Source organism: Marmota monax, unplaced genomic scaffold (genome assembly GCF_021218885.2).
Source record: "Marmota monax isolate L192 unplaced genomic scaffold, Marmota_monax_Labrador192_F-V1.1 WCK01_AAM20220418_F8-fsc00142, whole genome shotgun sequence".
In the NCBI taxonomy this organism is placed as follows: domain Eukaryota; kingdom Metazoa; phylum Chordata; class Mammalia; order Rodentia; family Sciuridae; genus Marmota; species Marmota monax.
Genome location: NW_026692025.1, coordinates 1991570 through 2019219, shown reverse-complemented (window position 1 = coordinate 2019219; position 27650 = coordinate 1991570). Strand labels below are relative to the sequence as shown.

General features: G+C 42.9%; 1 protein-coding gene across 4 annotated transcripts in view; it reads right to left on the bottom strand.

Annotated features, from left to right (window-relative positions):
- Nucleotides 1–27361, bottom strand: part of Ccnq (cyclin Q) — a 32395-nt gene extending 5034 nt beyond the window's left edge. Inside the window, exons 1-5 of one of the 4 annotated variants that reach the window (XM_046453264.2) lie at nt 27144–27361; nt 24449–24632; nt 22739–22871; nt 20687–20914; nt 18184–18846 (exon numbers count right to left, since the gene is read on the bottom strand). In XM_046453264.2, coding sequence (XP_046309220.1) covers nt 18757–18846; nt 20687–20914; nt 22739–22871; nt 24449–24632; nt 27144–27261 — 753 coding nt within the window. In that variant the 5' untranslated portion in view covers nt 27262–27361 and the 3' untranslated portion in view covers nt 18184–18756. Of the gene's footprint in view, nt 1–18183; nt 19092–20686; nt 20915–22738; nt 22872–24448; nt 24633–27143 lie in introns of those variants that run through there. The other 3 variants (XM_046453262.1, XM_046453265.1, XM_046453263.2) reach the window with 3 other exon arrangements.
- Between the last annotated feature and the right edge of the window lie 289 nt (nt 27362–27650).

Genomic DNA, 27650 nt, shown 5'->3' with positions numbered 1-27650 from the left:
TTCGAGGCCTAGGAGTGGCGACTAATCCCCATAGAAGTGCAATGGTATTAGATTGGAAGGATCCTGAAGGATGTGAAGGAACTATACAGCCATATGTATTGGATCATCTTCCCGTAAATTTATGGGGACGAGATGTCCTAGATCAATTAGGTTTGACATTAACAAATAACATCAACCAAAATGCACCCACTATTATGACTAGACAAGGTTTTAGGAAAGGAAAAAGATTAGAAAAACAAGAACAAGGTATAGCAGCACCAATACAAATAGATCAAGGAACAGACAGACATGGGTTGGATTTTCAGAAAGGGCCACTGAGACAATAAAAATTACTTGGAAATCAGAAAGACCAGTATGGGTTCCTCAGTGGCCCCTGACTAAAGAAAAGATACAAGCAGCCCATGACCTGGTCAAACAACAATTAGCAGAAGGACATATACAACCTTCTGTATCTCCCCATAATACTCCCATTTTTGTCATCAAAAAGAAATCTGGTAAATGGAGATTATTGCAAGATTTAAGAGCCATTAATAATGAGATGGTTATTATGGGACCTGCTCAATCAGGGATTCCTCAGTTGTCTGCTTTGCCAAAAACCTGGTATGTTTTAGTTATAGATATTAAAGATTGTTTTTTTTCAATTCCAATTCATCCTGAGGATAGTCCACGTTTTGCATTTACTATCCCTGCACTGAATCATGAAGGTCCTGATCAGAGATATGAATGGAAAGTACTCCCTCAAGGGATGGCTAACAGCCCAACTATGTGTCAAATTTATGTTAACAAAGTAATCCAGCCACTTAGAAATCAAAATCCTGAACTACAAATATTTCACTATATGGATGATGTATTATTAGCACACAAAGATAAAAACACATTGCTAGAATGTTATGCCACACTTACAAACTTATTAAAAAATTATAATCTAGAGATAGCAATAGATAAAGTACAATTAAATTTTCCAATTAATTATTTAGGAGTTCTATTATCCTCAACCATGGTCCGTCCACCAAAAATTCAAATACGAGTAGATCAACTCAAATCATTTAATGACTTTCAAAAGTTATTAGGAGACATAAATTGGATAAGGCCTTATTTAGGTATACCAACAGGAGAGTTGGGACCTTTATTTGATATCCTAAAAGGTCCATCAGATCCAAATTCACCCCGAATGTTAACGCCTGAAGCAAGAAAGGCATTAAAAATCATTGAAACATATATGGAAAATATGCATTTGGATAGAATTGATATAAGTTTGCCTTTATTATTTATTGTTATTGTTTGGGATTTCTCCCAATAAAATTATTACTCCATATACTATGGATCAAATTGATGAGTTAGCTAATGAGTTAAATACTTGGGCAATAATCATGGGCAAATCTAATGTTTCATTTGATAACGACTTACCATCTAATCCTTTGTTGTCTTTTTGGTCTTTGCATCCTGTAGTTTTTCCAAAAATGACAAGAAAAACACCTATCATGAATGCTCCAAATATATTCACTGATGGGTCAAATAATGGTACAGCAGCAGTAGTTACCCCTGATCAAACTTTTACATTTTTAGTACCCAAACAATCAGCTCAAAAGGTAGAGCTTAATGCAGTTTTACAAGCTTTTGTGATGTTTAAAGATTCTGTATTTAATTGATTTTCTGATAGTCAGTATGTAGTTACTGCTATAGTATCTCTTGAAGATGCTGGTAGGATTTCCCCTTCTTCTACTGTTTTCTCTTTGCTTTCCACTATACAAAGTCTAATCTGGGACAGAAAAGATCCATTCTTTATAGGACATATCAGGGCACATACAGGATTGCCTGGAGCCCTTAGTTTGGGCAATGATTTAGCAGATAAAACTACACATGACATACATATTTACACTAGAAGAAGCTATAAATTTTCATAAAAAGTTCCATATCAATGCTAATACTTTACAAAAGCGTTTTAAAATAACTAAGGAACAAGCTAGACAAATAATAAAACAATGTCAAAATTGTGTGACCTTTTTACCACAAGTTAATCTTGGAGTCAATCCTAGAGGATTGATACCTAACCATATTTGGCAGATGGACGTCACACACTTGCCAGAATTTGGAAAATTAAAATACTTGCATGTTACAGTTGATACTTCTTCTGGATTTTTGATGGGCTCCCTTCATGCCGGAGAAAAAACTAAAGATGTTATAGCTCATTGCTTACAAAATTTTGCCACTGTGGGTGTTCCAAAACAGTTAAAAACAGATAATGCCCCTGGTTATACTTCTACCTCTTTTAAACAATTTTGCTCAACATTTGGCATTACTCATATAACAGGAATCCCATACAATCCACAGGGACAAGGCATAGTTGAAAGAGCTCATCAAACTATTAAAATGTACTTATTAAAGCAAAAAGAAGGAATTGGGAAGGGGTATATATTCCCCAAAGATAAACTTAAAATAACCCTTTTTACTCTAAACTTTTTAAATTTGGATTCATCAGGACTTAGTGCTGCAGAAAGGCATATGTGTCCAAAAAATGTACATAAGCCCAAGGTACTTTGGAAGGATATTCTAACAGGACAATGGAAAGGTCCTGACCCAGTAATTGTCTGGAGTCGGGGGTCTGTTTGTGTGTTTCCACAGGGAGAACAGCAGCCGATTTGGATTCCAGAGAGATTAACCAAGGTCCTGACCCAGTGATTGTCTGGAGTCGGGGGTCTGTTTATGTGTTTCCACAGGGAGAACAGCAGCCGATTTGGATTCCAGAAAGATTAACTAAAGCGATTTCTACAGACCAAAAAGAAGATGATTTGGCTCAAATCCATAACAACTGATATCCAAAACTCCAGTTTGGCTATTCTTACATCTGCAACAGAACCAGGATGCTTTTTTCAATATCTATTTTATTATTGCCCTTTGCCATATCATGAAGTTCTATTTTGTTTTTTGAGCTCATACAGACCTAGGTTAATGTTTTGCTGATCAGTTCTATTTTTTGACTATAGAGTTTTTAAGCATTGCAATGGAGATTTCACCTGTAAAAAGTTATAAGGCCTTTACTATAATGTTATGTGTTGTATGTATTATATTATGTGTGCACACTTGTGTTTTGTGTTATATGTTTGAATGTACGTATGTCCATATATCATATATGATGAGCGCTCATGATAAAATGGATCCAAATATTTTTTTTTCACATGATTTATATGGTTTAATTTAAATTGGGTAAACAACTGTTGAGGATTGTTTTAATATGTAAACAAAAAAGAAGGTTAACAGATCTGTTTACTTTCACCTTTCCTTTTCATTATATTTAATAATTCTCTTAAAGATAATGTAAATTGTTAAGAAAATTGTTTTCTTTTAGTGCCTTCTGTAATGTTACATAATTTTTTCTTTAGCCATTATTGCCAGAATTCCTATCTTCATCCCAGTGCCGGTGAAGACAATGTAAATTGTTAAGAAAATTGTTTTCTTTTAGTGCCTTCTGTAATGTTACATAATTTTTTCTTTAGCCATTATTGCCAGAATTCCTATCTTCATCCCAGTGCTGGTGAAGTGAAAGATAAAACCAATCTACAGCTTCTACAATAGCCATCACTGAACTGCTTGCAGAACTTGCCTGGACACATTGTGAGCTCACCTGTATGCATTGTGAACTATCTGTTGGTACAGCGAATTGTGGTAGTGCTGGAGTATTTTTGCTGATGATGTCACCGGTGGTACAATTTTTCAAAGGAGCCCTCAATTGGCTTAATGTCATGGCATTTTGCATCCTCCTCTACTAGTGATGGTCTAAAATTTGGGGGCCAACAGAGGTGAGGCAAAGAACCTCACCCCCCCACAGGTGCAAAGGCCTATCCACAAGTATGGCTGTATGCTGGACCGGTAGTCAGTGACGGGTATGATCCAATTGCAGTGGTACCAACCTAAGACAGGAGGCTGACGCCTAGAGGTCAGTTCATCCGATGACGGGTAAGGACCATATGTTGAATTGGACTGCCTAACAGGCACGGTCCCTAAGCCACATGCTTGTTGTTTAAACAGAGAGGGGGAGATGTTGAGAGCCACAGCCGAAGGGGCCCCAGCAAACTTCCAGCTGCCAGCAAACTTCCAGCTGCCGGCTGACGATTGGCTCACAGCAGCCCCAGCAACATCTAGCTGATTGGCTCCTCGGCCACAGCAACATCTAGCTGATTGGCTCCTCTGCGGTGATGCTCATTGGGCTGTTTCCCTGCCCTTTCAGACCACGGAGCTGCTCATTGGGGGACTTTTTTGGCTCCGCCCACGTGACCCAGCCAATCGGCCTCAAGAGCAGGAGGATTGTGGGAGGTGGAGAGAAGCTTGTGTGGGAGAGAGAGGCTTGGGGAAAGCTGGTGGTGGCAGTTGAGGCTCTGAGGGTTTTTCCTGAGAGACTATTTTGTTTGTCGTGTGTGGTTCTAAAAATAAAGTTAGTTTCTTTTGACAAGTGGCTCCTGATTGTGCCCAGCCAGACTGCGGCATTTGGTGGCTCGCACGGGGAGCGACTGAGGGTAAGTGAAACTGCTCGCCCCTGAGGGCAGGGCGAGAGGATGGGTAGCCATTTTAAGATTCTTCTTTTGTTATTTTGTTTCACTTTTGTTTTAAGTTGCCTGTCCCTGGAGATGAGTGAGACGGAAGAAAAACCGCTCACATCTGAGGAAAAACTATTTACGTCTGAGGAACAGATAGGGAGAAAGGACGGATGCCCATGTCAGGAGGATAGAAAGGCTATAATGACTTTTTGTTGTTCCCTTTTTATTTCATTCTGTCTCGGTTTTGTTTGGCGTCATCTTGTTGGGTTGTATTATAGTAGAAATACGGGATCAGAAATTAGTAAAAAACAAACTGAAAGAGTGTTAAGTAAATTGTTAGAGGAAGGAGGCATCTCAGTAAAATCAAGAACAATCAGGGCATACGTTGATACAATACAAAAATGTAGCCCATGGCTTTTTAAGGAGGAGTTGTTAAATATATCACAATGGAACCATCATGGTGAAGATTTAAAAAGAATAGAAAAGAAAAGCCCAGGGACTCTGCCAGTTGGCACATTGCCATTGTGGACGTTCATATCTTGTTTGCTTAGTCCAAAGCCTTCAGTTCAGACAATGGTAGAGGAAGGAGAAGACATAATGATTCAAGTAAAAGAGAAGGTCTCTCAAGTTAGTCAGACAGAGAAAGAAAGTGTAAAACAGAAAAAGCCATCAGGGGGAAAGGTACAACAGGAGACTGCTACTAACACCTTTCTATCACCAGAGGGTGTAAGTGTCCAACCAACAGCACCACCTCTACAGGAGACTGCTACTAACACCTTTCTATCACCAGAGGGCGAAAGTGTCCAACCAACAGCGCCACCTCCATATGCTGGGAGGCCCCCAACCCCCGCAGTTGATAGTTGGGATCCTGAGACAAGATCTCAAATATTAACATGCCCTGTATTTGAGGCAGGAGGGCAGCGATTTTACCAAGTTTTAAATTTCAAAACAGTGAAGCAGCTAAAAGAGGCTGTAACAACCTATGGTCCTCAAGCACCCTTCACTGTAAGCTTGGTCGAATCCATTAACAACTTGAACATGACGCCAGCAGATTGGGCTAATATGTGTAAAGCTGTGCTAAATGGAGGACAATACCTGTTATGGAAGGTTGCCAATGAGGAATTTTGCAAGGAGACGGCTAGGCGAAATGCAGCAGCTGGTTATCCTCAGAGAAATCTAGATATGTTGTTAGGAAAGGGACCTTATGAGGATCAGCAGCAACAAATTGCATATGATCCTGGCGTATACGCACAAATTGCTGCAGATGCAATTAAGGCATGGAAGACTTTACAAGGACATGGAGGTTTACAAGGTCAATTATCTAAGGTAATACAAGGAGCTAATGAACCTTATGCTGAATTTGTAGATAGGCTTATTCAAACAGCTACCAGAGTTTTTGGGAATACAGAACAAGCAATGCCATTACTAAAACACCTGGCTTATGAGCAAGCGAATCGTTGGTGCAGAGATATCATTAGACCATGGAAACATGAAGATTTAAACACATATATTAAATTATGTAGAGACATTAATGAACAAGAGCAAGTCGTGGCAGCTGCAGTAAAACAGGCTTTAGATGCCAGAGACATTAATGAACAAGGGCAAATTGTGGCAGCTGCAGTAAAACAGGCTTTAGATGCCAGGCCAAGAACATGCTACAATTGTGAACAAACAGGACATTTTAAAAGGAATTGCCCCATTGGAGGAGGGTTTAACAAAACTAGGTATCAAAGGAGTAGAATACCAGGTATTTGCCCACGATACCGTAGAGGGAGACATTGGGCTAATGAATGCCGTTCTCAAACCACCATAGAGGGTACTCCATTATCAAAAAACGAACAAGGACCAGGTGTTTATCCACGATATCGTGGAGAAAGGCATTGGGCTCCATTGCCAAAAAATGGACAGGGGGGCCCAATGCTCCGGGGCCCCAAACCACAAATATACGGAGCACTGGAGGAACCCAGCAACCCCATCAGGGTAGTGCCCAGGACACATTGTCCATCAGATCCCTCATCAGACAAACCAGAGGGAGCGCAGGGTTGGACATCTGCGCCTCCGCCAGAGCAGTACTAACTCCAGAGATGGGAGTTCAAATCATTCCCACAGGGGTGAAAGGACCTCTTCCCAAAGGAACAGTAGGCTTATTATTGGGACGCAGCTCTTCTACTCTAAAAGGACTTATGATAAGTCCTGGGGTAATTGATCCCGATTATGAAGGTGAAATAAAAATTATAGCCAGTTCTCCAAAGGGTATATCAGTAATTTCACCAGGAGATAGAATAGCACAGTTACTAATAATACCCAGCCTACATGATAAATTTTCCAGTCGTACTGTAGAAAGAGGTTCCAAGGGATTAGGCTCCACAGGTGTACATTGGGCTATGCTTTCTTTAAATTTAGATTCTCGCCCCATGCTAAAACTAAATATTCAAGGACATGAATTTAATGGGCTACTGGATACAGGTGCAGACCTTAGCATCATCTCTCGTCAAGAATGGCCAAAACATTGGCCATTACAACAAGCCACTCAAACGCTTCGAGGCCTAGGAGTGGCGACTAATCCCCATAGAAGTGCAATGGTATTAGATTGGAAGGATCCTGAAGGATGTGAAGGAACTATACAGCCATATGTATTGGATCATCTTCCCGTAAATTTATGGGGACGAGATGTCCTAGATCAATTAGGTTTGACATTAACAAATAACATCAACCAAAATGCACCCACTATTATGACTAGACAAGGTTTTAGGAAAGGAAAAAGATTAGAAAAACAAGAACAAGGTATAGCAGCACCAATACAAATAGATCAAGGAACAGACAGACATGGGTTGGATTTTCAGAAAGGGCCACTGAGACAATAAAAATTACTTGGAAATCAGAAAGACCAGTATGGGTTCCTCAGTGGCCCCTGACTAAAGAAAAGATACAAGCAGCCCATGACCTGGTCAAACAACAATTAGCAGAAGGACATATACAACCTTCTGTATCTCCCCATAATACTCCCATTTTTGTCATCAAAAAGAAATCTGGTAAATGGAGATTATTGCAAGATTTAAGAGCCATTAATAATGAGCTGGTTATTATGGGACCTGCTCAATCAGGGATTCCTCAGTTGTCTGCTTTGCCAAAAACCTGGTATGTTTTAGTTATAGATATTAAAGATTGTTTTTTTTCAATTCCAATTCATCCTGAGGATAGTCCACGTTTTGCATTTACTATCCCTGCACTGAATCATGAAGGTCCTGATCAGAGATATGAATGGAAAGTACTCCCTCAAGGGATGGCTAACAGCCCAACTATGTGTCAAATTTATGTTAACAAAGTAATCCAGCCACTTAGAAATCAAAATCCTGAACTACAAATATTTCACTATATGGATGATGTATTATTAGCACACAAAGATAAAAACACATTGCTAGAATGTTATGCCACACTTACAAACTTATTAAAAAATTATAATCTAGAGATAGCAATAGATAAAGTACAATTAAATTTTCCAATTAATTATTTAGGAGTTCTATTATCCTCAACCATGGTCCGTCCACCAAAAATTCAAATACGAGTAGATCAACTCAAATCATTTAATGACTTTCAAAAGTTATTAGGAGACATAAATTGGATAAGGCCTTATTTAGGTATACCAACAGGAGAGTTGGGACCTTTATTTGATATCCTAAAAGGTCCATCAGATCCAAATTCACCCCGAATGTTAACGCCTGAAGCAAGAAAGGCATTAAAAATCATTGAAACATATATGGAAAATATGCATTTGGATAGAATTGATATAAGTTTGCCTTTATTATTTATTGTTATTGTTTGGGATTTCTCCCAATAAAATTATTACTCCATATACTATGGATCAAATTGATGAGTTAGCTAATGAGTTAAATACTTGGGCAATAATCATGGGCAAATCTAATGTTTCATTTGATAACGACTTACCATCTAATCCTTTGTTGTCTTTTTGGTCTTTGCATCCTGTAGTTTTTCCAAAAATGACAAGAAAAACACCTATCATGAATGCTCCAAATATATTCACTGATGGGTCAAATAATGGTACAGCAGCAGTAGTTACCCCTGATCAAACTTTTACATTTTTAGTACCCAAACAATCAGCTCAAAAGGTAGAGCTTAATGCAGTTTTACAAGCTTTTGTGATGTTTAAAGATTCTGTATTTAGTTGATTTTCTGATAGTCAGTATGTAGTTAATGCTATAGTATCTCTTGAAGATGCTGGTAGGATTTCCCCTTCTTCTACTGTTTTCTCTTTGCTTTCCACTATACAAAGTCTAATCTGGGACAGAAAAGATCCATTCTTTATAGGACATATCAGGGCACATACAGGATTGCCTGGAGCCCTTAGTTTGGGCAATGATTTAGCAGATAAAACTACACATGACATACATATTTACACTAGAAGAAGCTATAAATTTTCATAAAAAGTTCCATATCAATGCTAATACTTTACAAAAGCGTTTTAAAATAACTAAGGAACAAGCTAGACAAATAATAAAACAATGTCAAAATTGTGTGACCTTTTTACCACAAGTTAATCTTGGAGTCAATCCTAGAGGATTGATACCTAACCATATTTGGCAGATGGACGTCACACACTTGCCAGAATTTGGAAAATTAAAATACTTGCATGTTACAGTTGATACTTCTTCTGGATTTTTGATGGGCTCCCTTCATGCCGGAGAAAAAACTAAAGATGTTATAGCTCATTGCTTACAAAATTTTGCCACTGTGGGTGTTCCAAAACAGTTAAAAACAGATAATGCCCCTGGTTATACTTCTACCTCTTTTAAACAATTTTGCTCAACATTTGGCATTACTCATATAACAGGAATCCCATACAATCCACAGGGACAAGGCATAGTTGAAAGAGCTCATCAAACTATTAAAATGTACTTATTAAAGCAAAAAGAAGGAATTGGGAAGGGGTATATATTCCCCAAAGATAAACTTAAAATAACCCTTTTTACTCTAAACTTTTTAAATTTGGATTCATCAGGACTTAGTGCTGCAGAAAGGCATATGTGTCCAAAAAATGTACATAAGCCCAAGGTACTTTGGAAGGATATTCTAACAGGACAATGGAAAGGTCCTGACCCAGTAATTGTCTGGAGTCGGGGGTCTGTTTGTGTGTTTCCACAGGGAGAACAGCAGCCGATTTGGATTCCAGAGAGATTAACCAAGGTCCTGACCCAGTGATTGTCTGGAGTCGGGGGTCTGTTTATGTGTTTCCACAGGGAGAACAGCAGCCGATTTGGATTCCAGAAAGATTAACTAAAGCGATTTCTACAGACCAAAAAGAAGATGATTTGGCTCAAATCCATAACAACTGATATCCAAAACTCCAGTTTGGCTATTCTTACATCTGCAACAGAACCAGGATGCTTTTTTCAATATCTATTTTATTATTGCCCTTTGCCATATCATGAAGTTCTATTTTGTTTTTTGAGCTCATACAGACCTAGGTTAATGTTTTGCTGATCAGTTCTATTTTTTGACTATAGAGTTTTTAAGCATTGCAATGGAGATTTCACCTGTAAAAAGTTATAAGGCCTTTACTATAATGTTATGTGTTGTATGTATTATATTATGTGTGCACACTTGTGTTTTGTGTTATATGTTTGAATGTACGTATGTCCATATATCATATATGATGAGCGCTCATGATAAAATGGATCCAAATATTTTTTTTTCACATGATTTATATGGTTTAATTTAAATTGGGTAAACAACTGTTGAGGATTGTTTTAATATGTAAACAAAAAAGAAGGTTAACAGATCTGTTTACTTTCACCTTTCCTTTTCATTATATTTAATAATTCTCTTAAAGATAATGTAAATTGTTAAGAAAATTGTTTTCTTTTAGTGCCTTCTGTAATGTTACATAATTTTTTCTTTAGCCATTATTGCCAGAATTCCTATCTTCATCCCAGTGCCGGTGAAGACAATGTAAATTGTTAAGAAAATTGTTTTCTTTTAGTGCCTTCTGTAATGTTACATAATTTTTTCTTTAGCCATTATTGCCAGAATTCCTATCTTCATCCCAGTGCTGGTGAAGTGAAAGATAAAACCAATCTACAGCTTCTACAATAGCCATCACTGAACTGCTTGCAGAACTTGCCTGGACACATTGTGAGCTCACCTGTATGCATTGTGAACTATCTGTTGGTACAGCGAATTGTGGTAGTGCTGGAGTATTTTTGCTGATGATGTCACCGGTGGTACAATTTTTCAAAGGAGCCCTCAATTGGCTTAATGTCATGGCATTTTGCATCCTCCTCTACTAGTGATGGTCTAAAATTTGGGGGCCAACAGAGGTGAGGCAAAGAACCTCACCCCCCCACAGGTGCAAAGGCCTATCCACAAGTATGGCTGTATGCTGGACCGGTAGTCAGTGACGGGTATGATCCAATTGCAGTGGTACCAACCTAAGACAGGAGGCTGACGCCTAGAGGTCAGTTCATCCGATGACGGGTAAGGACCATATGTTGAATTGGACTGCCTAACAGGCACGGTCCCTAAGCCACATGCTTGTTGTTTAAACAGAGAGGGGGAGATGTTGAGAGCCACAGCCGAAGGGGCCCCAGCAAACTTCCAGCTGCCAGCAAACTTCCAGCTGCCGGCTGACGATTGGCTCACAGCAGCCCCAGCAACATCTAGCTGATTGGCTCCTCGGCCACAGCAACATCTAGCTGATTGGCTCCTCTGCGGTGATGCTCATTGGGCTGTTTCCCTGCCCTTTCAGACCACGGAGCTGCTCATTGGGGGACTTTTTTGGCTCCGCCCACGTGACCCAGCCAATCGGCCTCAAGAGCAGGAGGATTGTGGGAGGTGGAGAGAAGCTTGTGTGGGAGAGAGAGGCTTGGGGAAAGCTGGTGGTGGCAGTTGAGGCTCTGAGGGTTTTTCCTGAGAGACTATTTTGTTTGTCGTGTGTGGTTCTAAAAATAAAGTTAGTTTCTTTTGACAAGTGGCTCCTGATTGTGCCCAGCCAGACTGCGGCATGTGGTGGCTCGCACGGGGAGCGACTGAGGGTAAGTGAAACTGCGCGCCCCTGAGGGCAGGGCGAGAGGATGGGTAGCCATTTTAAGATTCTTCTTTTGTTATTTTGTTTCACTTTTGTTTTAAGTTGCCTGTCCCTGGAGATGAGTGAGACGGAAGAAAAACCGCTCACATCTGAGGAAAAACTATTTACGTCTGAGGAACAGATAGGGAGAAAGGACGGATGCCCATGTCAGGAGGATAGAAAGGCTATAATGACTTTTTGTTGTTCCCTTTTTATTTCATTCTGTCTCGGTTTTGTTTGGCGTCATCTTGTTGGGTTGTATTATAGTAGAAATACGGGATCAGAAATTAGTAAAAAACAAACTGAAAGAGTGTTAAGTAAATTGTTAGAGGAAGGAGGCATCTCAGTAAAATCAAGAACAATCAGGGCATACGTTGATACAATACAAAAATGTAGCCCATGGCTTTTTAAGGAGGAGTTGTTAAATATATCACAATGGAACCATCATGGTGAAGATTTAAAAAGAATAGAAAAGAAAAGCCCAGGGACTCTGCCAGTTGGCACATTGCCATTGTGGACGTTCATATCTTGTTTGCTTAGTCCAAAGCCTTCAGTTCAGACAATGGTAGAGGAAGGAGAAGACATAATGATTCAAGTAAAAGAGAAGGTCTCTCAAGTTAGTCAGACAGAGAAAGAAAGTGTAAAACAGAAAAAGCCATCAGGGGGAAAGGTACAACAGGAGACTGCTACTAACACCTTTCTATCACCAGAGGGTGTAAGTGTCCAACCAACAGCACCACCTCTACAGGAGACTGCTACTAACACCTTTCTATCACCAGAGGGCGAAAGTGTCCAACCAACAGCGCCACCTCCATATGCTGGGAGGCCCCCAACCCCCGCAGTTGATAGTTGGGATCCTGAGACAAGATCTCAAATATTAACATGCCCTGTATTTGAGGCAGGAGGGCAGCGATTTTACCAAGTTTTAAATTTCAAAACAGTGAAGCAGCTAAAAGAGGCTGTAACAACCTATGGTCCTCAAGCACCCTTCACTGTAAGCTTGGTCGAATCCATTAACAACTTGAACATGACGCCAGCAGATTGGGCTAATATGTGTAAAGCTGTGCTAAATGGAGGACAATACCTGTTATGGAAGGTTGCCAATGAGGAATTTTGCAAGGAGACGGCTAGGCGAAATGCAGCAGCTGGTTATCCTCAGAGAAATCTAGATATGTTGTTAGGAAAGGGACCTTATGAGGATCAGCAGCAACAAATTGCATATGATCCTGGCGTATACGCACAAATTGCTGCAGATGCAATTAAGGCATGGAAGACTTTACAAGGACATGGAGGTTTACAAGGTCAATTATCTAAGGTAATACAAGGAGCTAATGAACCTTATGCTGAATTTGTAGATAGGCTTATTCAAACAGCTACCAGAGTTTTTGGGAATACAGAACAAGCAATGCCATTACTAAAACACCTGGCTTATGAGCAAGCGAATCGTTGGTGCAGAGATATCATTAGACCATGGAAACATGAAGATTTAAACACATATATTAAATTATGTAGAGACATTAATGAACAAGAGCAAGTCGTGGCAGCTGCAGTAAAACAGGCTTTAGATGCCAGAGACATTAATGAACAAGGGCAAATTGTGGCAGCTGCAGTAAAACAGGCTTTAGATGCCAGGCCAAGAACATGCTACAATTGTGAACAAACAGGACATTTTAAAAGGAATTGCCCCATTGGAGGAGGGTTTAACAAAACTAGGTATCAAAGGAGTAGAATACCAGGTATTTGCCCACGATACCGTAGAGGGAGACATTGGGCTAATGAATGCCGTTCTCAAACCACCATAGAGGGTACTCCATTATCAAAAAACGAACAAGGACCAGGTGTTTATCCACGATATCGTGGAGAAAGGCATTGGGCTCCATTGCCAAAAAATGGACAGGGGGGCCCAATGCTCCGGGGCCCCAAACCACAAATATACGGAGCACTGGAGGAACCCAGCAACCCCATCAGGGTAGTGCCCAGGACACATTGTCCATCAGATCCCTCATCAGACAAACCAGAGGGAGCGCAGGGTTGGACATCTGCGCCTCCGCCAGAGCAGTACTAACTCCAGAGATGGGAGTTCAAATCATTCCCACAGGGGTGAAAGGACCTCTTCCCAAAGGAACAGTAGGCTTATTATTGGGACGCAGCTCTTCTACTCTAAAAGGACTTATGATAAGTCCTGGGGTAATTGATCCCGATTATGAAGGTGAAATAAAAATTATAGCCAGTTCTCCAAAGGGTATATCAGTAATTTCACCAGGAGATAGAATAGCACAGTTACTAATAATACCCAGCCTACATGATAAATTTTCCAGTCGTACTGTAGAAAGAGGTTCCAAGGGATTAGGCTCCACAGGTGTACATTGGGCTATGCTTTCTTTAAATTTAGATTCTCGCCCCATGCTAAAACTAAATATTCAAGGACATGAATTTAATGGGCTACTGGATACAGGTGCAGACCTTAGCATCATCTCTCGTCAAGAATGGCCAAAACATTGGCCATTACAACAAGCCACTCAAACGCTTCGAGGCCTAGGAGTGGCGACTAATCCCCATAGAAGTGCAATGGTATTAGATTGGAAGGATCCTGAAGGATGTGAAGGAACTATACAGCCATATGTATTGGATCATCTTCCCGTAAATTTATGGGGACGAGATGTCCTAGATCAATTAGGTTTGACATTAACAAATAACATCAACCAAAATGCACCCACTATTATGACTAGACAAGGTTTTAGGAAAGGAAAAAGATTAGAAAAACAAGAACAAGGTATAGCAGCACCAATACAAATAGATCAAGGAACAGACAGACATGGGTTGGATTTTCAGAAAGGGCCACTGAGACAATAAAAATTACTTGGAAATCAGAAAGACCAGTATGGGTTCCTCAGTGGCCCCTGACTAAAGAAAAGATACAAGCAGCCCATGACCTGGTCAAACAACAATTAGCAGAAGGACATATACAACCTTCTGTATCTCCCCATAATACTCCCATTTTTGTCATCAAAAAGAAATCTGGTAAATGGAGATTATTGCAAGATTTAAGAGCCATTAATAATGAGATGGTTATTATGGGACCTGCTCAATCAGGGATTCCTCAGTTGTCTGCTTTGCCAAAAACCTGGTATGTTTTAGTTATAGATATTAAAGATTGTTTTTTTTTCAATTCCAATTCATCCTGAGGATAGTCCACGTTTTGCATTTACTATCCCTGCACTGAATCATGAAGGTCCTGATCAGAGATATGAATGGAAAGTACTCCCTCAAGGGATGGCTAACAGCCCAACTATGTGTCAAATTTATGTTAACAAAGTAATCCAGCCACTTAGAAATCAAAATCCTGAACTACAAATATTTCACTATATGGATGATGTATTATTAGCACACAAAAATAAAAACACATTGCTAGAATGTTATGCCACACTTACAAAATTATTAAAAAATTATAATCTAGAGATAGCAATAGATAAAGTACAATTAAATTTTCCAATTAATTATTTAGGAGTTCTATTATCCTCAACCATGGTCCGTCCACCAAAAATTCAAATACGAGTAGATCAACTCAAATCATTTAATGACTTTCAAAAGTTATTAGGAGACATAAATTGGATAAGGCCTTATTTAGGTATACCAACAGGAGAGTTGGGACCTTTATTTGATATCCTAAAAGGTCCATCAGATCCAAATTCACCCCGAATGTTAACGCCTGAAGCAAGAAAGGCATTAAAAATCATTGAAACATATATGGAAAATATGCATTTGGATAGAATTGATATAAGTTTGCCTTTATTATTTATTGTTATTGTTTGGGATTTCTCCCAATAAAATTATTACTCCATATACTATGGATCAAATTGATGAGTTAGCTAATGAGTTAAATACTTGGGCAATAATCATGGGCAAATCTAATGTTTCATTTGATAACGACTTACCATCTAATCCTTTGTTGTCTTTTTGGTCTTTGCATCCTGTAGTTTTTCCAAAAATGACAAGAAAAACACCTATCATGAATGCTCCAAATATATTCACTGATGGGTCAAATAATGGTACAGCAGCAGTAGTTACCCCTGATCAAACTTTTACATTTTTAGTACCCAAACAATCAGCTCAAAAGGTAGAGCTTAATGCAGTTTTACAAGCTTTTGTGATGTTTAAAGATTCTGTATTTAATTGATTTTCTGATAGTCAGTATGTAGTTAATGCTATAGTATCTCTTGAAGATGCTGGTAGGATTTCCCCTTCTTCTACTGTTTTCTCTTTGCTTTCCACTATACAAAGTCTAATCTGGGACAGAAAAGATCCATTCTTTATAGGACATATCAGGGCACATACAGGATTGCCTGGAGCCCTTAGTTTGGGCAATGATTTAGCAGATAAAACTACACATGACATACATATTTACACTAGAAGAAGCTATAAATTTTCATAAAAAGTTCCATATCAATGCTAATACTTTACAAAAGCGTTTTAAAATAACTAAGGAACAAGCTAGACAAATAATAAAACAATGTCAAAATTGTGTGACCTTTTTACCACAAGTTAATCTTGGAGTCAATCCTAGAGGATTGATACCTAACCATATTTGGCAGATGGACGTCACACACTTGCCAGAATTTGGAAAATTAAAATACTTGCATGTTACAGTTGATACTTCTTCTGGATTTTTGATGGGCTCCCTTCATGCCGGAGAAAAAACTAAAGATGTTATAGCTCATTGCTTACAAAATTTTGCCACTGTGGGTGTTCCAAAACAGTTAAAAACAGATAATGCCCCTGGTTATACTTCTACCTCTTTTAAACAATTTTGCTCAACATTTGGCATTACTCATATAACAGGAATCCCATACAATCCACAGGGACAAGGCATAGTTGAAAGAGCTCATCAAACTATTAAAATGTACTTATTAAAGCAAAAAGAAGGAATTGGGAAGGGGTATATATTCCCCAAAGATAAACTTAAAATAACCCTTTTTACTCTAAACTTTTTAAATTTGGATTCATCAGGACTTAGTGCTGCAGAAAGGCATATGTGTCCAAAAAATGTACATAAGCCCAAGGTACTTTGGAAGGATATTCTAACAGGACAATGGAAAGGTCCTGACCCAGTAATTGTCTGGAGTCGGGGGTCTGTTTGTGTGTTTCCACAGGGAGAACAGCAGCCGATTTGGATTCCAGAGAGATTAACCAAGGTCCTGACCCAGTGATTGTCTGGAGTCGGGGGTCTGTTTATGTGTTTCCACAGGGAGAACAGCAGCCGATTTGGATTCCAGAAAGATTAACTAAAGCGATTTCTACAGACCAAAAAGAAGATGATTTGGCTCAAATCCATAACAACTGATATCCAAAACTCCAGTTTGGCTATTCTTACATCTGCAACAGAACCAGGATGCTTTTTTCAATATCTATTTTATTATTGCCCTTTGCCATATCATGAAGTTCTATTTTGTTTTTTGAGCTCATACAGACCTAGGTTAATGTTTTGCTGATCAGTTCTATTTTTTGACTATAGAGTTTTTAAGCATTGCAATGGAGATTTCACCTGTAAAAAGTTATAAGGCCTTTACTATAATGTTATGTGTTGTATGTATTATATTATGTGTGCACACTTGTGTTTTGTGTTATATGTTTGAATGTACGTATGTCCATATATCATATATGATGAGCGCTCATGATAAAATGGATCCAAATATTTTTTTTTCACATGATTTATATGGTTTAATTTAAATTGGGTAAACAACTGTTGAGGATTGTTTTAATATGTAAACAAAAAAGAAGGTTAACAGATCTGTTTACTTTCACCTTTCCTTTTCATTATATTTAATAATTCTCTTAAAGATAATGTAAATTGTTAAGAAAATTGTTTTCTTTTAGTGCCTTCTGTAATGTTACATAATTTTTTCTTTAGCCATTATTGCCAGAATTCCTATCTTCATCCCAGTGCCGGTGAAGACAATGTAAATTGTTAAGAAAATTGTTTTCTTTTAGTGCCTTCTGTAATGTTACATAATTTTTTCTTTAGCCATTATTGCCAGAATTCCTATCTTCATCCCAGTGCTGGTGAAGTGAAAGATAAAACCAATCTACAGCTTCTACAATAGCCATCACTGAACTGCTTGCAGAACTTGCCTGGACACATTGTGAGCTCACCTGTATGCATTGTGAACTATCTGTTGGTACAGCGAATTGTGGTAGTGCTGGAGTATTTTTGCTGATGATGTCACCGGTGGTACAATTTTTCAAAGGAGCCCTCAATTGGCTTAATGTCATGGCATTTTGCATCCTCCTCTACTAGTGATGGTCTAAAATTTGGGGGCCAACAGAGGTGAGGCAAAGAACCTCACCCCCCCACAGGTGCAAAGGCCTATCCACAAGTATGGCTGTATGCTGGACCGGTAGTCAGTGACGGGTATGATCCAATTGCAGTGGTACCAACCTAAGACAGGAGGCTGACGCCTAGAGGTCAGTTCATCCGATGACGGGTAAGGACCATATGTTGAATTGGACTGCCTAACAGGCACGGTCCCTAAGCCACATGCTTGTTGTTTAAACAGAGAGGGGGAGATGCTGAGAGCCACAGCCGAAGGGGCCCCAGCAAACTTCCAGCTGCCAGCAAACTTCCAGCTGCCGGCTGACGATTGGCTCACAGCAGCCCCAGCAACATCTAGCTGATTGGCTCCTCGGCCACAGCAACATCTAGCTGATTGGCTCCTCTGCGGTGATGCTCATTGGGCTGTTTCCCTGCCCTTTCAGACCACGGAGCTGCTCATTGGGGGACTTTTTTGGCTCCGCCCACGTGACCCAGCCAATCGGCCTCAAGAGCAGGAGGATTGTGGGAGGTGGAGAGAAGCTTGTGTGGGAGAGAGAGGCTTGGGGAAAGCTGGTGGTGGCAGTTGAGGCTCTGAGGGTTTTTCCTGAGAGACTATTTTGTTTGTCGTGTGTGGTTCTAAAAATAAAGTTAGTTTCTTTTGACAAGTGGCTCCTGATTGTGCCCAGCCAGACTGCGGCACTCAAGTATGCATCAGTAGATGAATGGATAAATACAATGTGGTCCATCCCTACAATGGAATATTATCCAACCTGACACATACTTCAACATGGATGATCTTTGAGGACCTGATGATACTCAGTGAAATGAGCCAGTCACAACAATACAAATATTGTACAATTCCATACATAGAAGATCCGTAGAGCAGTCAAATCTAAAGACAGTAGAATGATGTGTGCCAGGGGCTGGAGAGAAGGAACAAGGAGTTACTGTTTAACGGCGACAGGTTTTCCCTTTTGCATCAAAGAGTTCTGGAGGTGGTTAGTGGTGACAGTTTCACAGCTATGTTAATGTGATTAATATCACTGAACTGCATTTAAAAATGACAAAGGGCTGGGCATGGTGGAGCATGCCTGTAATCACAGAGAATCAGGAGGCTGAGGCAGGAGGATGGCAAGTTCCAGGATGGCCTCAGCAACTCAGACAGACCCTGTCTCAAAAAAATAAAATAAAAAGGACTGGGAATATAGTTCAGTGGCAGCATGCCCCTGGGTTCAATCCCTAGTACACCACCCCCTCAAAAAAAAAAAGTGAAGATAGTACATTTTATCTTATGTGTTTGTCACCACAAATTAAGAAAACAGTCAAGGGTAGGTGACAAACCCTAGAGCATCTGATCACATCTCCAAGTCCAGTGGTGAGACACTATTGGCCTCTGGAACCAAGAAGACCTAGTGGCTTGACTCCACCTGTGGGAGACATCAACTTCCTAAGCATGGATGGCCTGGGTGTGGCTCTGGCTATGGAACTTTCAGCAACATTGTGTGATAGCCTGAGGCATTTCTGAGCCTACTGCCATCCCCACTCATCTTATTGGCACATAGCCTTGGCACACACAGTACAGGCTGGCTTCCCATAGGTAAGGCTCTTGTGCTGAACCCATGGCCAACAAGTAACAGAAGCAATCATGGAAAAAAGTAGCAGCTAAGAGCACATGAGGAGGAAAAGTGTTTCGAATATCAGATGTGAGCTTCCATGCACCCATGCAGCCGGGGCCTCACCGGGAGCAGCTCATCCCAAGGCAACTCACACTTCACCAGCCCAAAGTGGTGTGGATTCTGGAAGCTCCTGGTGTATGCAGCTCTGAGCCATCCAGAAAAGGTGAAGTCAAGTGTGACAGACTTTTAAGAAGAGCTGGGTGAACATGTGTCTGCCATCCCAAAAATGGCAACTTCTTTCCAGGCTGAGCAATTACTGGGTGAGTGCAATGCCCAGAAAACAGCCTTGTGATAGGGCTACTTCCTGGCTGTGCGGGGCCAGGGCAGCCGGTACTCCTCTTGGCAGGGCTGAGCATGAGATATGGAGGTGGTGCTGGTACATCAAGTGAAGTTTATAACTAGTGAAGACAGAGTAGAAAGAAAGCAAAATGGAGGCGGGCCAGCACAATGGGAAGCAAGGGAGGGCACTGCAGATCCAGATGTCCTCAGAGAGCAGGCCCAGGAAGTGGTAGCCCCATCTGCTGCCATCTGATTCCAACGGAGCAAGGCCACTATATCCCTGTTACGTGAAACTCCCTGAGAAGACCACACGTGAAGCAGTACTTCTGTCCACACAGGTGCTCTTACCCCAACATGATCTTAAGGGTGTGTTTGGCCCAAGACTGCAACTAAGGCCATGTTCATTCAAATGATCTATCACCAAATGGCAAGAGTGCCAAAGGGAAGATGATTATAACAGAGTATTTTTAAGCTTCAATATTACCAAGTGGCTGGGCGCAGCAGCACATGCCTGTAATCCCAGCAGCTCGGGAGGCTGAGGCAGGAGGATCGTGGGTTCAAAGCCAGCCTCAGCAACAACGAGGCACTAAGCAATTCAGTGAGACTACAAAATAGGACTGGGGATGTGGCTCAGGGGTCGAGTGCCCCTGAGTTCAATCCCCAGTATCAAAAAAAAAAAAAAAAAAAAAATTCCAAGTGGCCCATGTCTTTCATCAAGGACAATTAACAGAAAGAAAATGGGTGAATGCCCAGTTAGAAGGACTTCTGAAAAGGGGGCACAATTCAACACACTGAGTGGCTACCTCACCTGCCACCATGGCTTCTCAGCCTCAGACTCAGCAGGTACCTCGACTCCATAGACCTGCAGAGCCAGGTAGAGCACTGCCACAGCTAGGTGCTGAGCCCGAAACCGCAGACACAGTCCCCCGTGGTAGCTGTCACGCAGCAGGGCCCAGGCCGTGACAGAGATGGGGGTCCGTTGCCAGCTGTAACGATTCAGCCAGTTCTTGAGGGAAATCAGGTAGTGGAGCAAGTACTGTAAAGACACAGACATCAGCCAGTCTGCCTTTAGGGCTTCGGCCCCCCCATAACCCAACTCTTCATCGCTGTACTGTGGTCCCTTCACCCTCTCTCCATAAGCAGTCATAATCATTCCAAATCATTCCACCTCACTGCTTAAACTTTCCAATGACATCATGTCATTTAGGAAAAGCCCCAAAGCCTTCTGCTGGTCACCAAGCACTGTTTCCCTCTCTGACCTCATCTCCCAGTCCACCCTCCCACCATGCTGGAATATACTGGGCATGCTCTAGAACCATCTCACCCCCACCCCTGTCTCCACATGCCTGGCCACTCTCTTTCTCCAGACATAGCTCTGGGGGAACTTATTCAGGCCATTCTTGAATGCCATCCCCACAGCAACACCCTAGATCCCAGGACCCTGCTCGATCCACCATGAGAAATCATCTGGGGCCCAGTGCTCCAGCAAGCAGTGCCTTTACTTGCAGACTAGAGGACTAGTCTGCACTTTATATGCCCAGCCTCTCAGGAGGCTGCCGCTTTCAGGAGGATTAGAGACTAGAGACTGCATTTCTCCAGTTTGTGTCAAGACCATAAAGTAGTGTTGGCCTCAACTCCCATGTCCCCATGACCTCCCAGTTGGGAGGTCAGCCTAAACCCCATGCAATGCATAAAGATCATGGCAAGCACTTAGGCAGCTTGAGCACACATATGACCCAGACACATCCTGGAGGGGTGACCTATATTACTGAGATTCTCATCTGCCTAGAGGAAGAGGAAGGGGCCACAGGCCAGAACACTGTTCCCAAGTCTTGTCACCTTGACAACCCCACCCCACAGCTGCCAGCACAGTTCTCACCCTCCCCTGGGATGCTGATCAGGTATTCTGATGACAAAAAACTACTGTGTAAAAATCCAAGACCATAGGTTTCCAGGGCAAGGGAGGGGAATGAAAGGGTAGCATGAAATTTTAAAAGGGCACCAAAGGATCCTTGTATGGATGGAGTTGTTTTGGACTGTAATGGTCATGTGATAAAATAATACAGAACTAAATATTCATAAAACCAGTAGACTGTATCAGTATCAACATCCTGGCTGTGACACTGAAGGGGTCCCACTGGAGTGGCTAGGCAAAGATCACATGGGATTGTTCTAGATTATTCCATACAACTGCATGGGAATTTATAATTACATCAATAAAAATCCCATTTAAAAATGAAGAGAAGTCTTAGTATAGAGCCCTAAGCCCCACTCTCTGCAGGCTATCCTTCCAGCAGCCTGCGCAGAGAGCTGACGTACCACAATGGCACATCCAAGTGCTCCTAAGAGTGGGCCTTCCCCTGTGCTGCTGTTTGTAATGGTCTTCTGTTAGACTTCTGTTGCCCCTAGAAGTTAAAAGGGTACCACTAGGACTCAGCAACTTGGCTTTCCTCATGGATTTCTAAGCACAGCTGAGCTGGATGCTATAGTAACTCACAGGAAAAGGGACTTTGGCAGGTTATAAAACCAGCCCTTCTCAGAGGCTCAGTGAGCACTCCATCTAGATGGGTAGTGGTTTCCGTGAAACATGGTTTCCGAGAGCCACACAAGTCCCAGCCTGTGGGCACAGATGAGCAAGCACAAAGGGGGCAGCTGAGATAAGACCTGCCCCAGAAGATTCCAGGATTGGGGTAAGGGAGGCTGGCTGAGCCACTGCTGCGTGTGGAATCAGAAGCTCTGGTTCCCTTCTGCTCTTTGCTTGCTATACCCTCAGACATTAGAAGAAACATGCTTTCAGGCAATGGAACAAAGTCCTCACAGTCTCTAGAAATAGTTGTCAGTTTCCCCAGCATGCACGTACCTTGTGTGGATGCTGGAAGGAGACCTGGAAGCGCAAAACTCTCAGCATGAGGAGCTCACACTGCACAATACTGTCTCGGAGCTCCCAGAAGCGGGAGTCCAGCTCCAAGGGCTCACTGCTTGGGTTAAAGTACCTGTGTGGAGGAATTGCAATGCTTACAGTGGCAAGAGACATGTTTCCCAAGCAATGGGGCAGCTTCCAGTGTTCCAAGCACTGAAGTCATATGATGTCCAAGCATAACCTACAGTTTCTTCCAGTATATTAACATGGGGTCACTTTATTTCTGTTTTTATAAAATGACTCTTTATCTACACATCTAGTGTACACAATGGCAACTGGAGGCATTGAGGAAAGAAGCTGGCTCCGAGTTTTAGTCCAATGGGCCATCCACCATCATTCAGCAAGATTATCAAGAGCTAAGACTGGGTTTGTGCAATGACTCCAAAGGAAGCAGAAGCTTTAGCATGCCTAGTCTTGGGTAGTATAGCGTTGGGGAGACTCTTCCTCACCTAAGGTACAGCACCCAAGGCTTGCTCTTAGAGCCCAAGGAATGCACATAAACAGCCTAGGAAACATGTATTCTGAAAGGCAACATATTTCACTTTTATATTTCTTGGATTATTTTTCCTTTCTTCCAGATCTTTCTGTCCTTATTTACACCCTGTATGTCCACAACGCTTCTACCTACGCAAGATCCCCAAGATGTACGTGAACAGAGTTCACACTCAAATGCTCAGAACTCTCTGCCAGTGACTCATCCTTCCTCACTGCTCACTCGTTTTCCATGATCCCTGCAGAACCCTGGGCCCCCTGTGCCCACATCTAATTAGGGCTCCACACAATTTCCCCTTCTACTGCTCCTCCCTGCTGGGGGCCATGCAATTATGGGTGGACTCCAGCCGCACTCTCTCACTCCGTGCCTGTTTTTATCTTAGTCTCTCCCTGTACAGCGTGAACCTGTCAGGCTTAGGGGGTAGGGAGTGCTTTTTCCGTTACCTGTTTATTAAAAAAAGAACAAAATAGTTTTCTTCCTAATTAATTACAGTTCCTGGAAAGGCCCATGACGCACAGCTAGTCAGTAACTTTCCATAAATTTCATGTCTGTCTCCTGGCCACCCAGCCCCCTGGGGCCTTGGTGCAGCCTAAATGGATAGGCCCCCGTGTCCTTCCCAGCAGCAATACAACTGCTTGGCCCAGCTGTGCAACCCACCTCCCCCTTGACCCCTGGGCACCTGGGACTCAGGTTCTTACACCACCTAAATATCCTAAATATGATGACTGCCCTGCTGGGTCCATAATCCCCCCCTCCAGGCCACTCAGGCCTGCTGGGCCCCACAATCCAACCAAGAAGGTTCTCTTCCATGCTCTTCTGCCCTCAGCCATCTCCCTCTGTCCTATCCAGGACAACAGATAACTCTTCTCTGACATTCTTCTCCAAGCTCCTTCTGCTCAACCTACCTCCACCCTGGTTAGCTTTTGAGGCTCCCCATAATGTGGCCAAGCTTCCCTCCCAGAGGCCCCTGGGCTCCTGACCCCAGGTTCCTTCCTGCGTTTGCAGCTAGTGCTTCGGACACTGGGTCAAGCCATTCAATTGCTTCCTTCTGAGCCTGAAAGCTGGTACCTGGGCAGCAGGCCCAAGAAAGCATTTTCTGCCCCTGCCAGGTGAACAGCAGGAAGCCCTCCCAAACACCTCAACCAGGACACCAGTACCTGTTGGACACGTTGATGATGTCCCGAGTACGCAGGTGTTGCTCCTCTACTTTGCCAGCCAAATAAATGGAAGACATGGCAACCAGATAAGGGTCATAGGCATCCAGGTTGATCTCGCAGAAGAACTTATGGTATATGGTACAAGCAGTGGCAATGGGAATGGACTGCATCCCTAGCTTGACACCTACAGAGAGAAAGCAGGCAGGAGAATCCTTCAGTCCAATGCTCATTCACACACTGCTCAAGTGAGGGAGCTGCTGGAATAGGCCCTAAGGGTGCACACCCTAAGCAGAGAAGACCAAGAACAATTAGCCTTGCCACTCCTTGCTGCTCAGTCTCTTGCTGGGTACCCAGAATTCTCAGACTCCAGAAGGTTAGCAAAGATGCTGGGGATGAGACTGCAATGCAGATGCCCTTCAGGAAGACTGGGGCTCTGAGACTGTGCACTTCTGACAAGGCCCCAGGTCCTACCCACACTATGGTCTGCAAACCAATAGTGTGGGTAGGACCAACCCAATAAGCAAAGGTTCTGACTATTACTCAGTTACCAACTGGCATATGGGCTTCTGCACAGAAGCTTGGAAAGGACCAAGGACTGTTGTGTATCTGTTTTCACCCAAGCAGGCACTGAGCTGGAGGTTACTCACCCCACAACCCACCTAACAAAAATCCTGTTAGGAAGACAGGAGGTAAAAGCCCTGGGGGGGTGGGGGCATCAAAAAATGCTAGACATTCCAGTGTTATAGTTAAACATTACTCTCACCACTGGTTTCCTAGTCCACAGATATGGTCAGAAAAGCAAGCTGATCAGAGCAACCACAGGCAGAGAAGAGAAAAAGCAACATTTATGGCCATGGACATGCACCAGAGAAGGAGTCCAACTCATTGAGAAGTGAGCAGAACTCAAAAATCACAGATGAAGGGGCTGGGATTGTGGCTTAGCGGTAGAGCACTCGCCTAGCACAGGTGGGACCCGGGTTCGATCCTCAGCACCACATAAAAATAAAGGCATTGTGTTGTGTCCATCTACACCTAAAAAATAAATATTAAAAAAAAATCACAGATGGAGTGGAGTGGAGTGGAGGGGTCAGGGCTTAGCCTCTCCCCTCTCACCCTCTAAACAGTTCCAAAGGGAATTAATGTGCTGGGTCCCAAAACCAAAACCAATTTGCAATGACTAGATTAACAAGAGAAAGTTAATAGATGATGTGGAGAGCAACCAGTAAATAATCAGACTGCTCTCAGCATTCTCTATCTAAGAAGGCAGATATTGTCTAAGGATACTGTAACAAATAACCACTAATTTCAGTGGCTGAGAAAACATACACTTATGCTCTCCCTATCCTGGAGATCAGAGTTAAAAATGAGACTTAGGGGGCAAGTCAAGGTGTCATCAGGGTTGGTTCCTTCTAGAAGATACAGGAAAGAATCTGTTTCCTTGCCTTTTCTAGCTTTAGGGGCCTCCCACATTCCTTGGCTCCTGGCCCCTTCCTCCATATTTAAAGCTAGTGACACAGCATCTTCTAACACTGCTTTGGTTGCTATATGGCCTTCTCCTCTGTGACCCCCACTGCTTCTCTTTTGTATGGACAGATGTGGTGAAAATAGGTCCACCCCCAATAATCTAGGATATAATCTCCCCATCTTAAGGTCCTTAACTGCATCTGCAAAGTCCCTTTTGCTATATGACATTCACATGTCCCAGAGATTAGGACAGGGACATCTTCAGGGAACCAGTATGTAGCTTCTACAAAGGGCAATGGTATATACGATGCTTATAAAGCAGCCCTTCGAAAACACCTAAAGAGTATGTTAAGGTCTAAAAATCAGATAATTCCTACATGGGATCTCATTCCAGAAAATGCGAGATAAGGTAGTGTTACTAGCCTGACCGTCTGAGCAGATGGAAGGTAGCCAGATGGAGGGGGGCAACACATCTTTCCTTAATAAACTCTACAACTCTTGTAAATTTACAAATCACTGGGATTAGCAGGTCTGAGGCCATTTCCTCAGACCCTCTGAACCACATTGACTTGAAAGCACACGTGCCCAAGCCTGTGCTCCAAGAAGTACACATAGTGTCAAGGAAATAATTGTTAGCCAGCTTAACAAGATACTACTGAAAGAGAAAAAGTGTTTCTATAGAAATCCCTGTGGCTTAGTTGCATCACTCTGGAAGCTGGCTGCCCAGCACTATGGTAGATTTAGCCAAGACTCAGAACTCTAGCTGCATCGTGGATGCCCAAAAGCATGCTGCAAAAGGCTCCTAGAGACCAAGTGCCAATCTTCTAGCATGCAGGGATAGGCGTGGCGGAAGGCGTGGCAGAAGGCGTGCCGGACACTACAGAGTAGTGGGCTCTCAGACTCGGGCCCCGCCTAGTCCAGTCCCTAACCACATCCGCTCTTTGGGCCTGCGCGCTCTTCTGTGCAAGGGGGATACCAGCGCCTCCCTCGCATCTCAATGCCTGGTACACATGGCAGACCGGAAAGGCAGAGGCCCTCAGTCCTGAGCAGACCTCCCAGCGTCCGCTAAGGCGGGTCACGCTGGCAAGGCCTGGCCTCTTCCCTTGGCCCAGCCGCGCTTTCTCTGCAAAGCAACGGCCTGCAGGCTGGGCGCTGTGATTGTACAGCTCCGCGAACCCCGGTTTCCATGCCCCGTCCATGCAGGAACTGCCCTTTCCCTGGCGGCGGTTACCTGCCTCCATGATGAACCTCGTTACTCGGAAGTGCACCCTTGCCTCCGGCGCCGGCCGCCCCTGGGCCCCAGACGCCACTGCCCCTCCTTCGAAGCTCTCGGGGCGAACGGTTTCCATGAGGCCCCGCCCACGACCCCCCAGAGGAAGGAGAAGCGCCCCCGGCGCGCCGAGGCCGGCTCCGGGGGGGTCCTCGCGGCGGGCGCGGCCGCCCCGCCTCGTAGGCCCCGCCCCGACACGCCTCCTCAGGTGAGCGCGGCTGCGCAAAGGAAGGCGATTCAGATAAGTGCGCAAGCGCAGGCGCAGGCGCAGAGGTCGACACCTCCTGGAGGCCTCCTTGCGCGCCTGCTCACCTCCGGACACCGTACAACCAGTCGGGGGAGGCGCACGCCCCGCCCCCTGGAGACACACCCCCTCCACACTCCACTTGCCGGATTTAGGCGTCCAAGTCACGCCCCTGGGAAAGTCATGCTTTGCCTGTGGGAGACAAGTTCTGTCCCAGGGAGTGG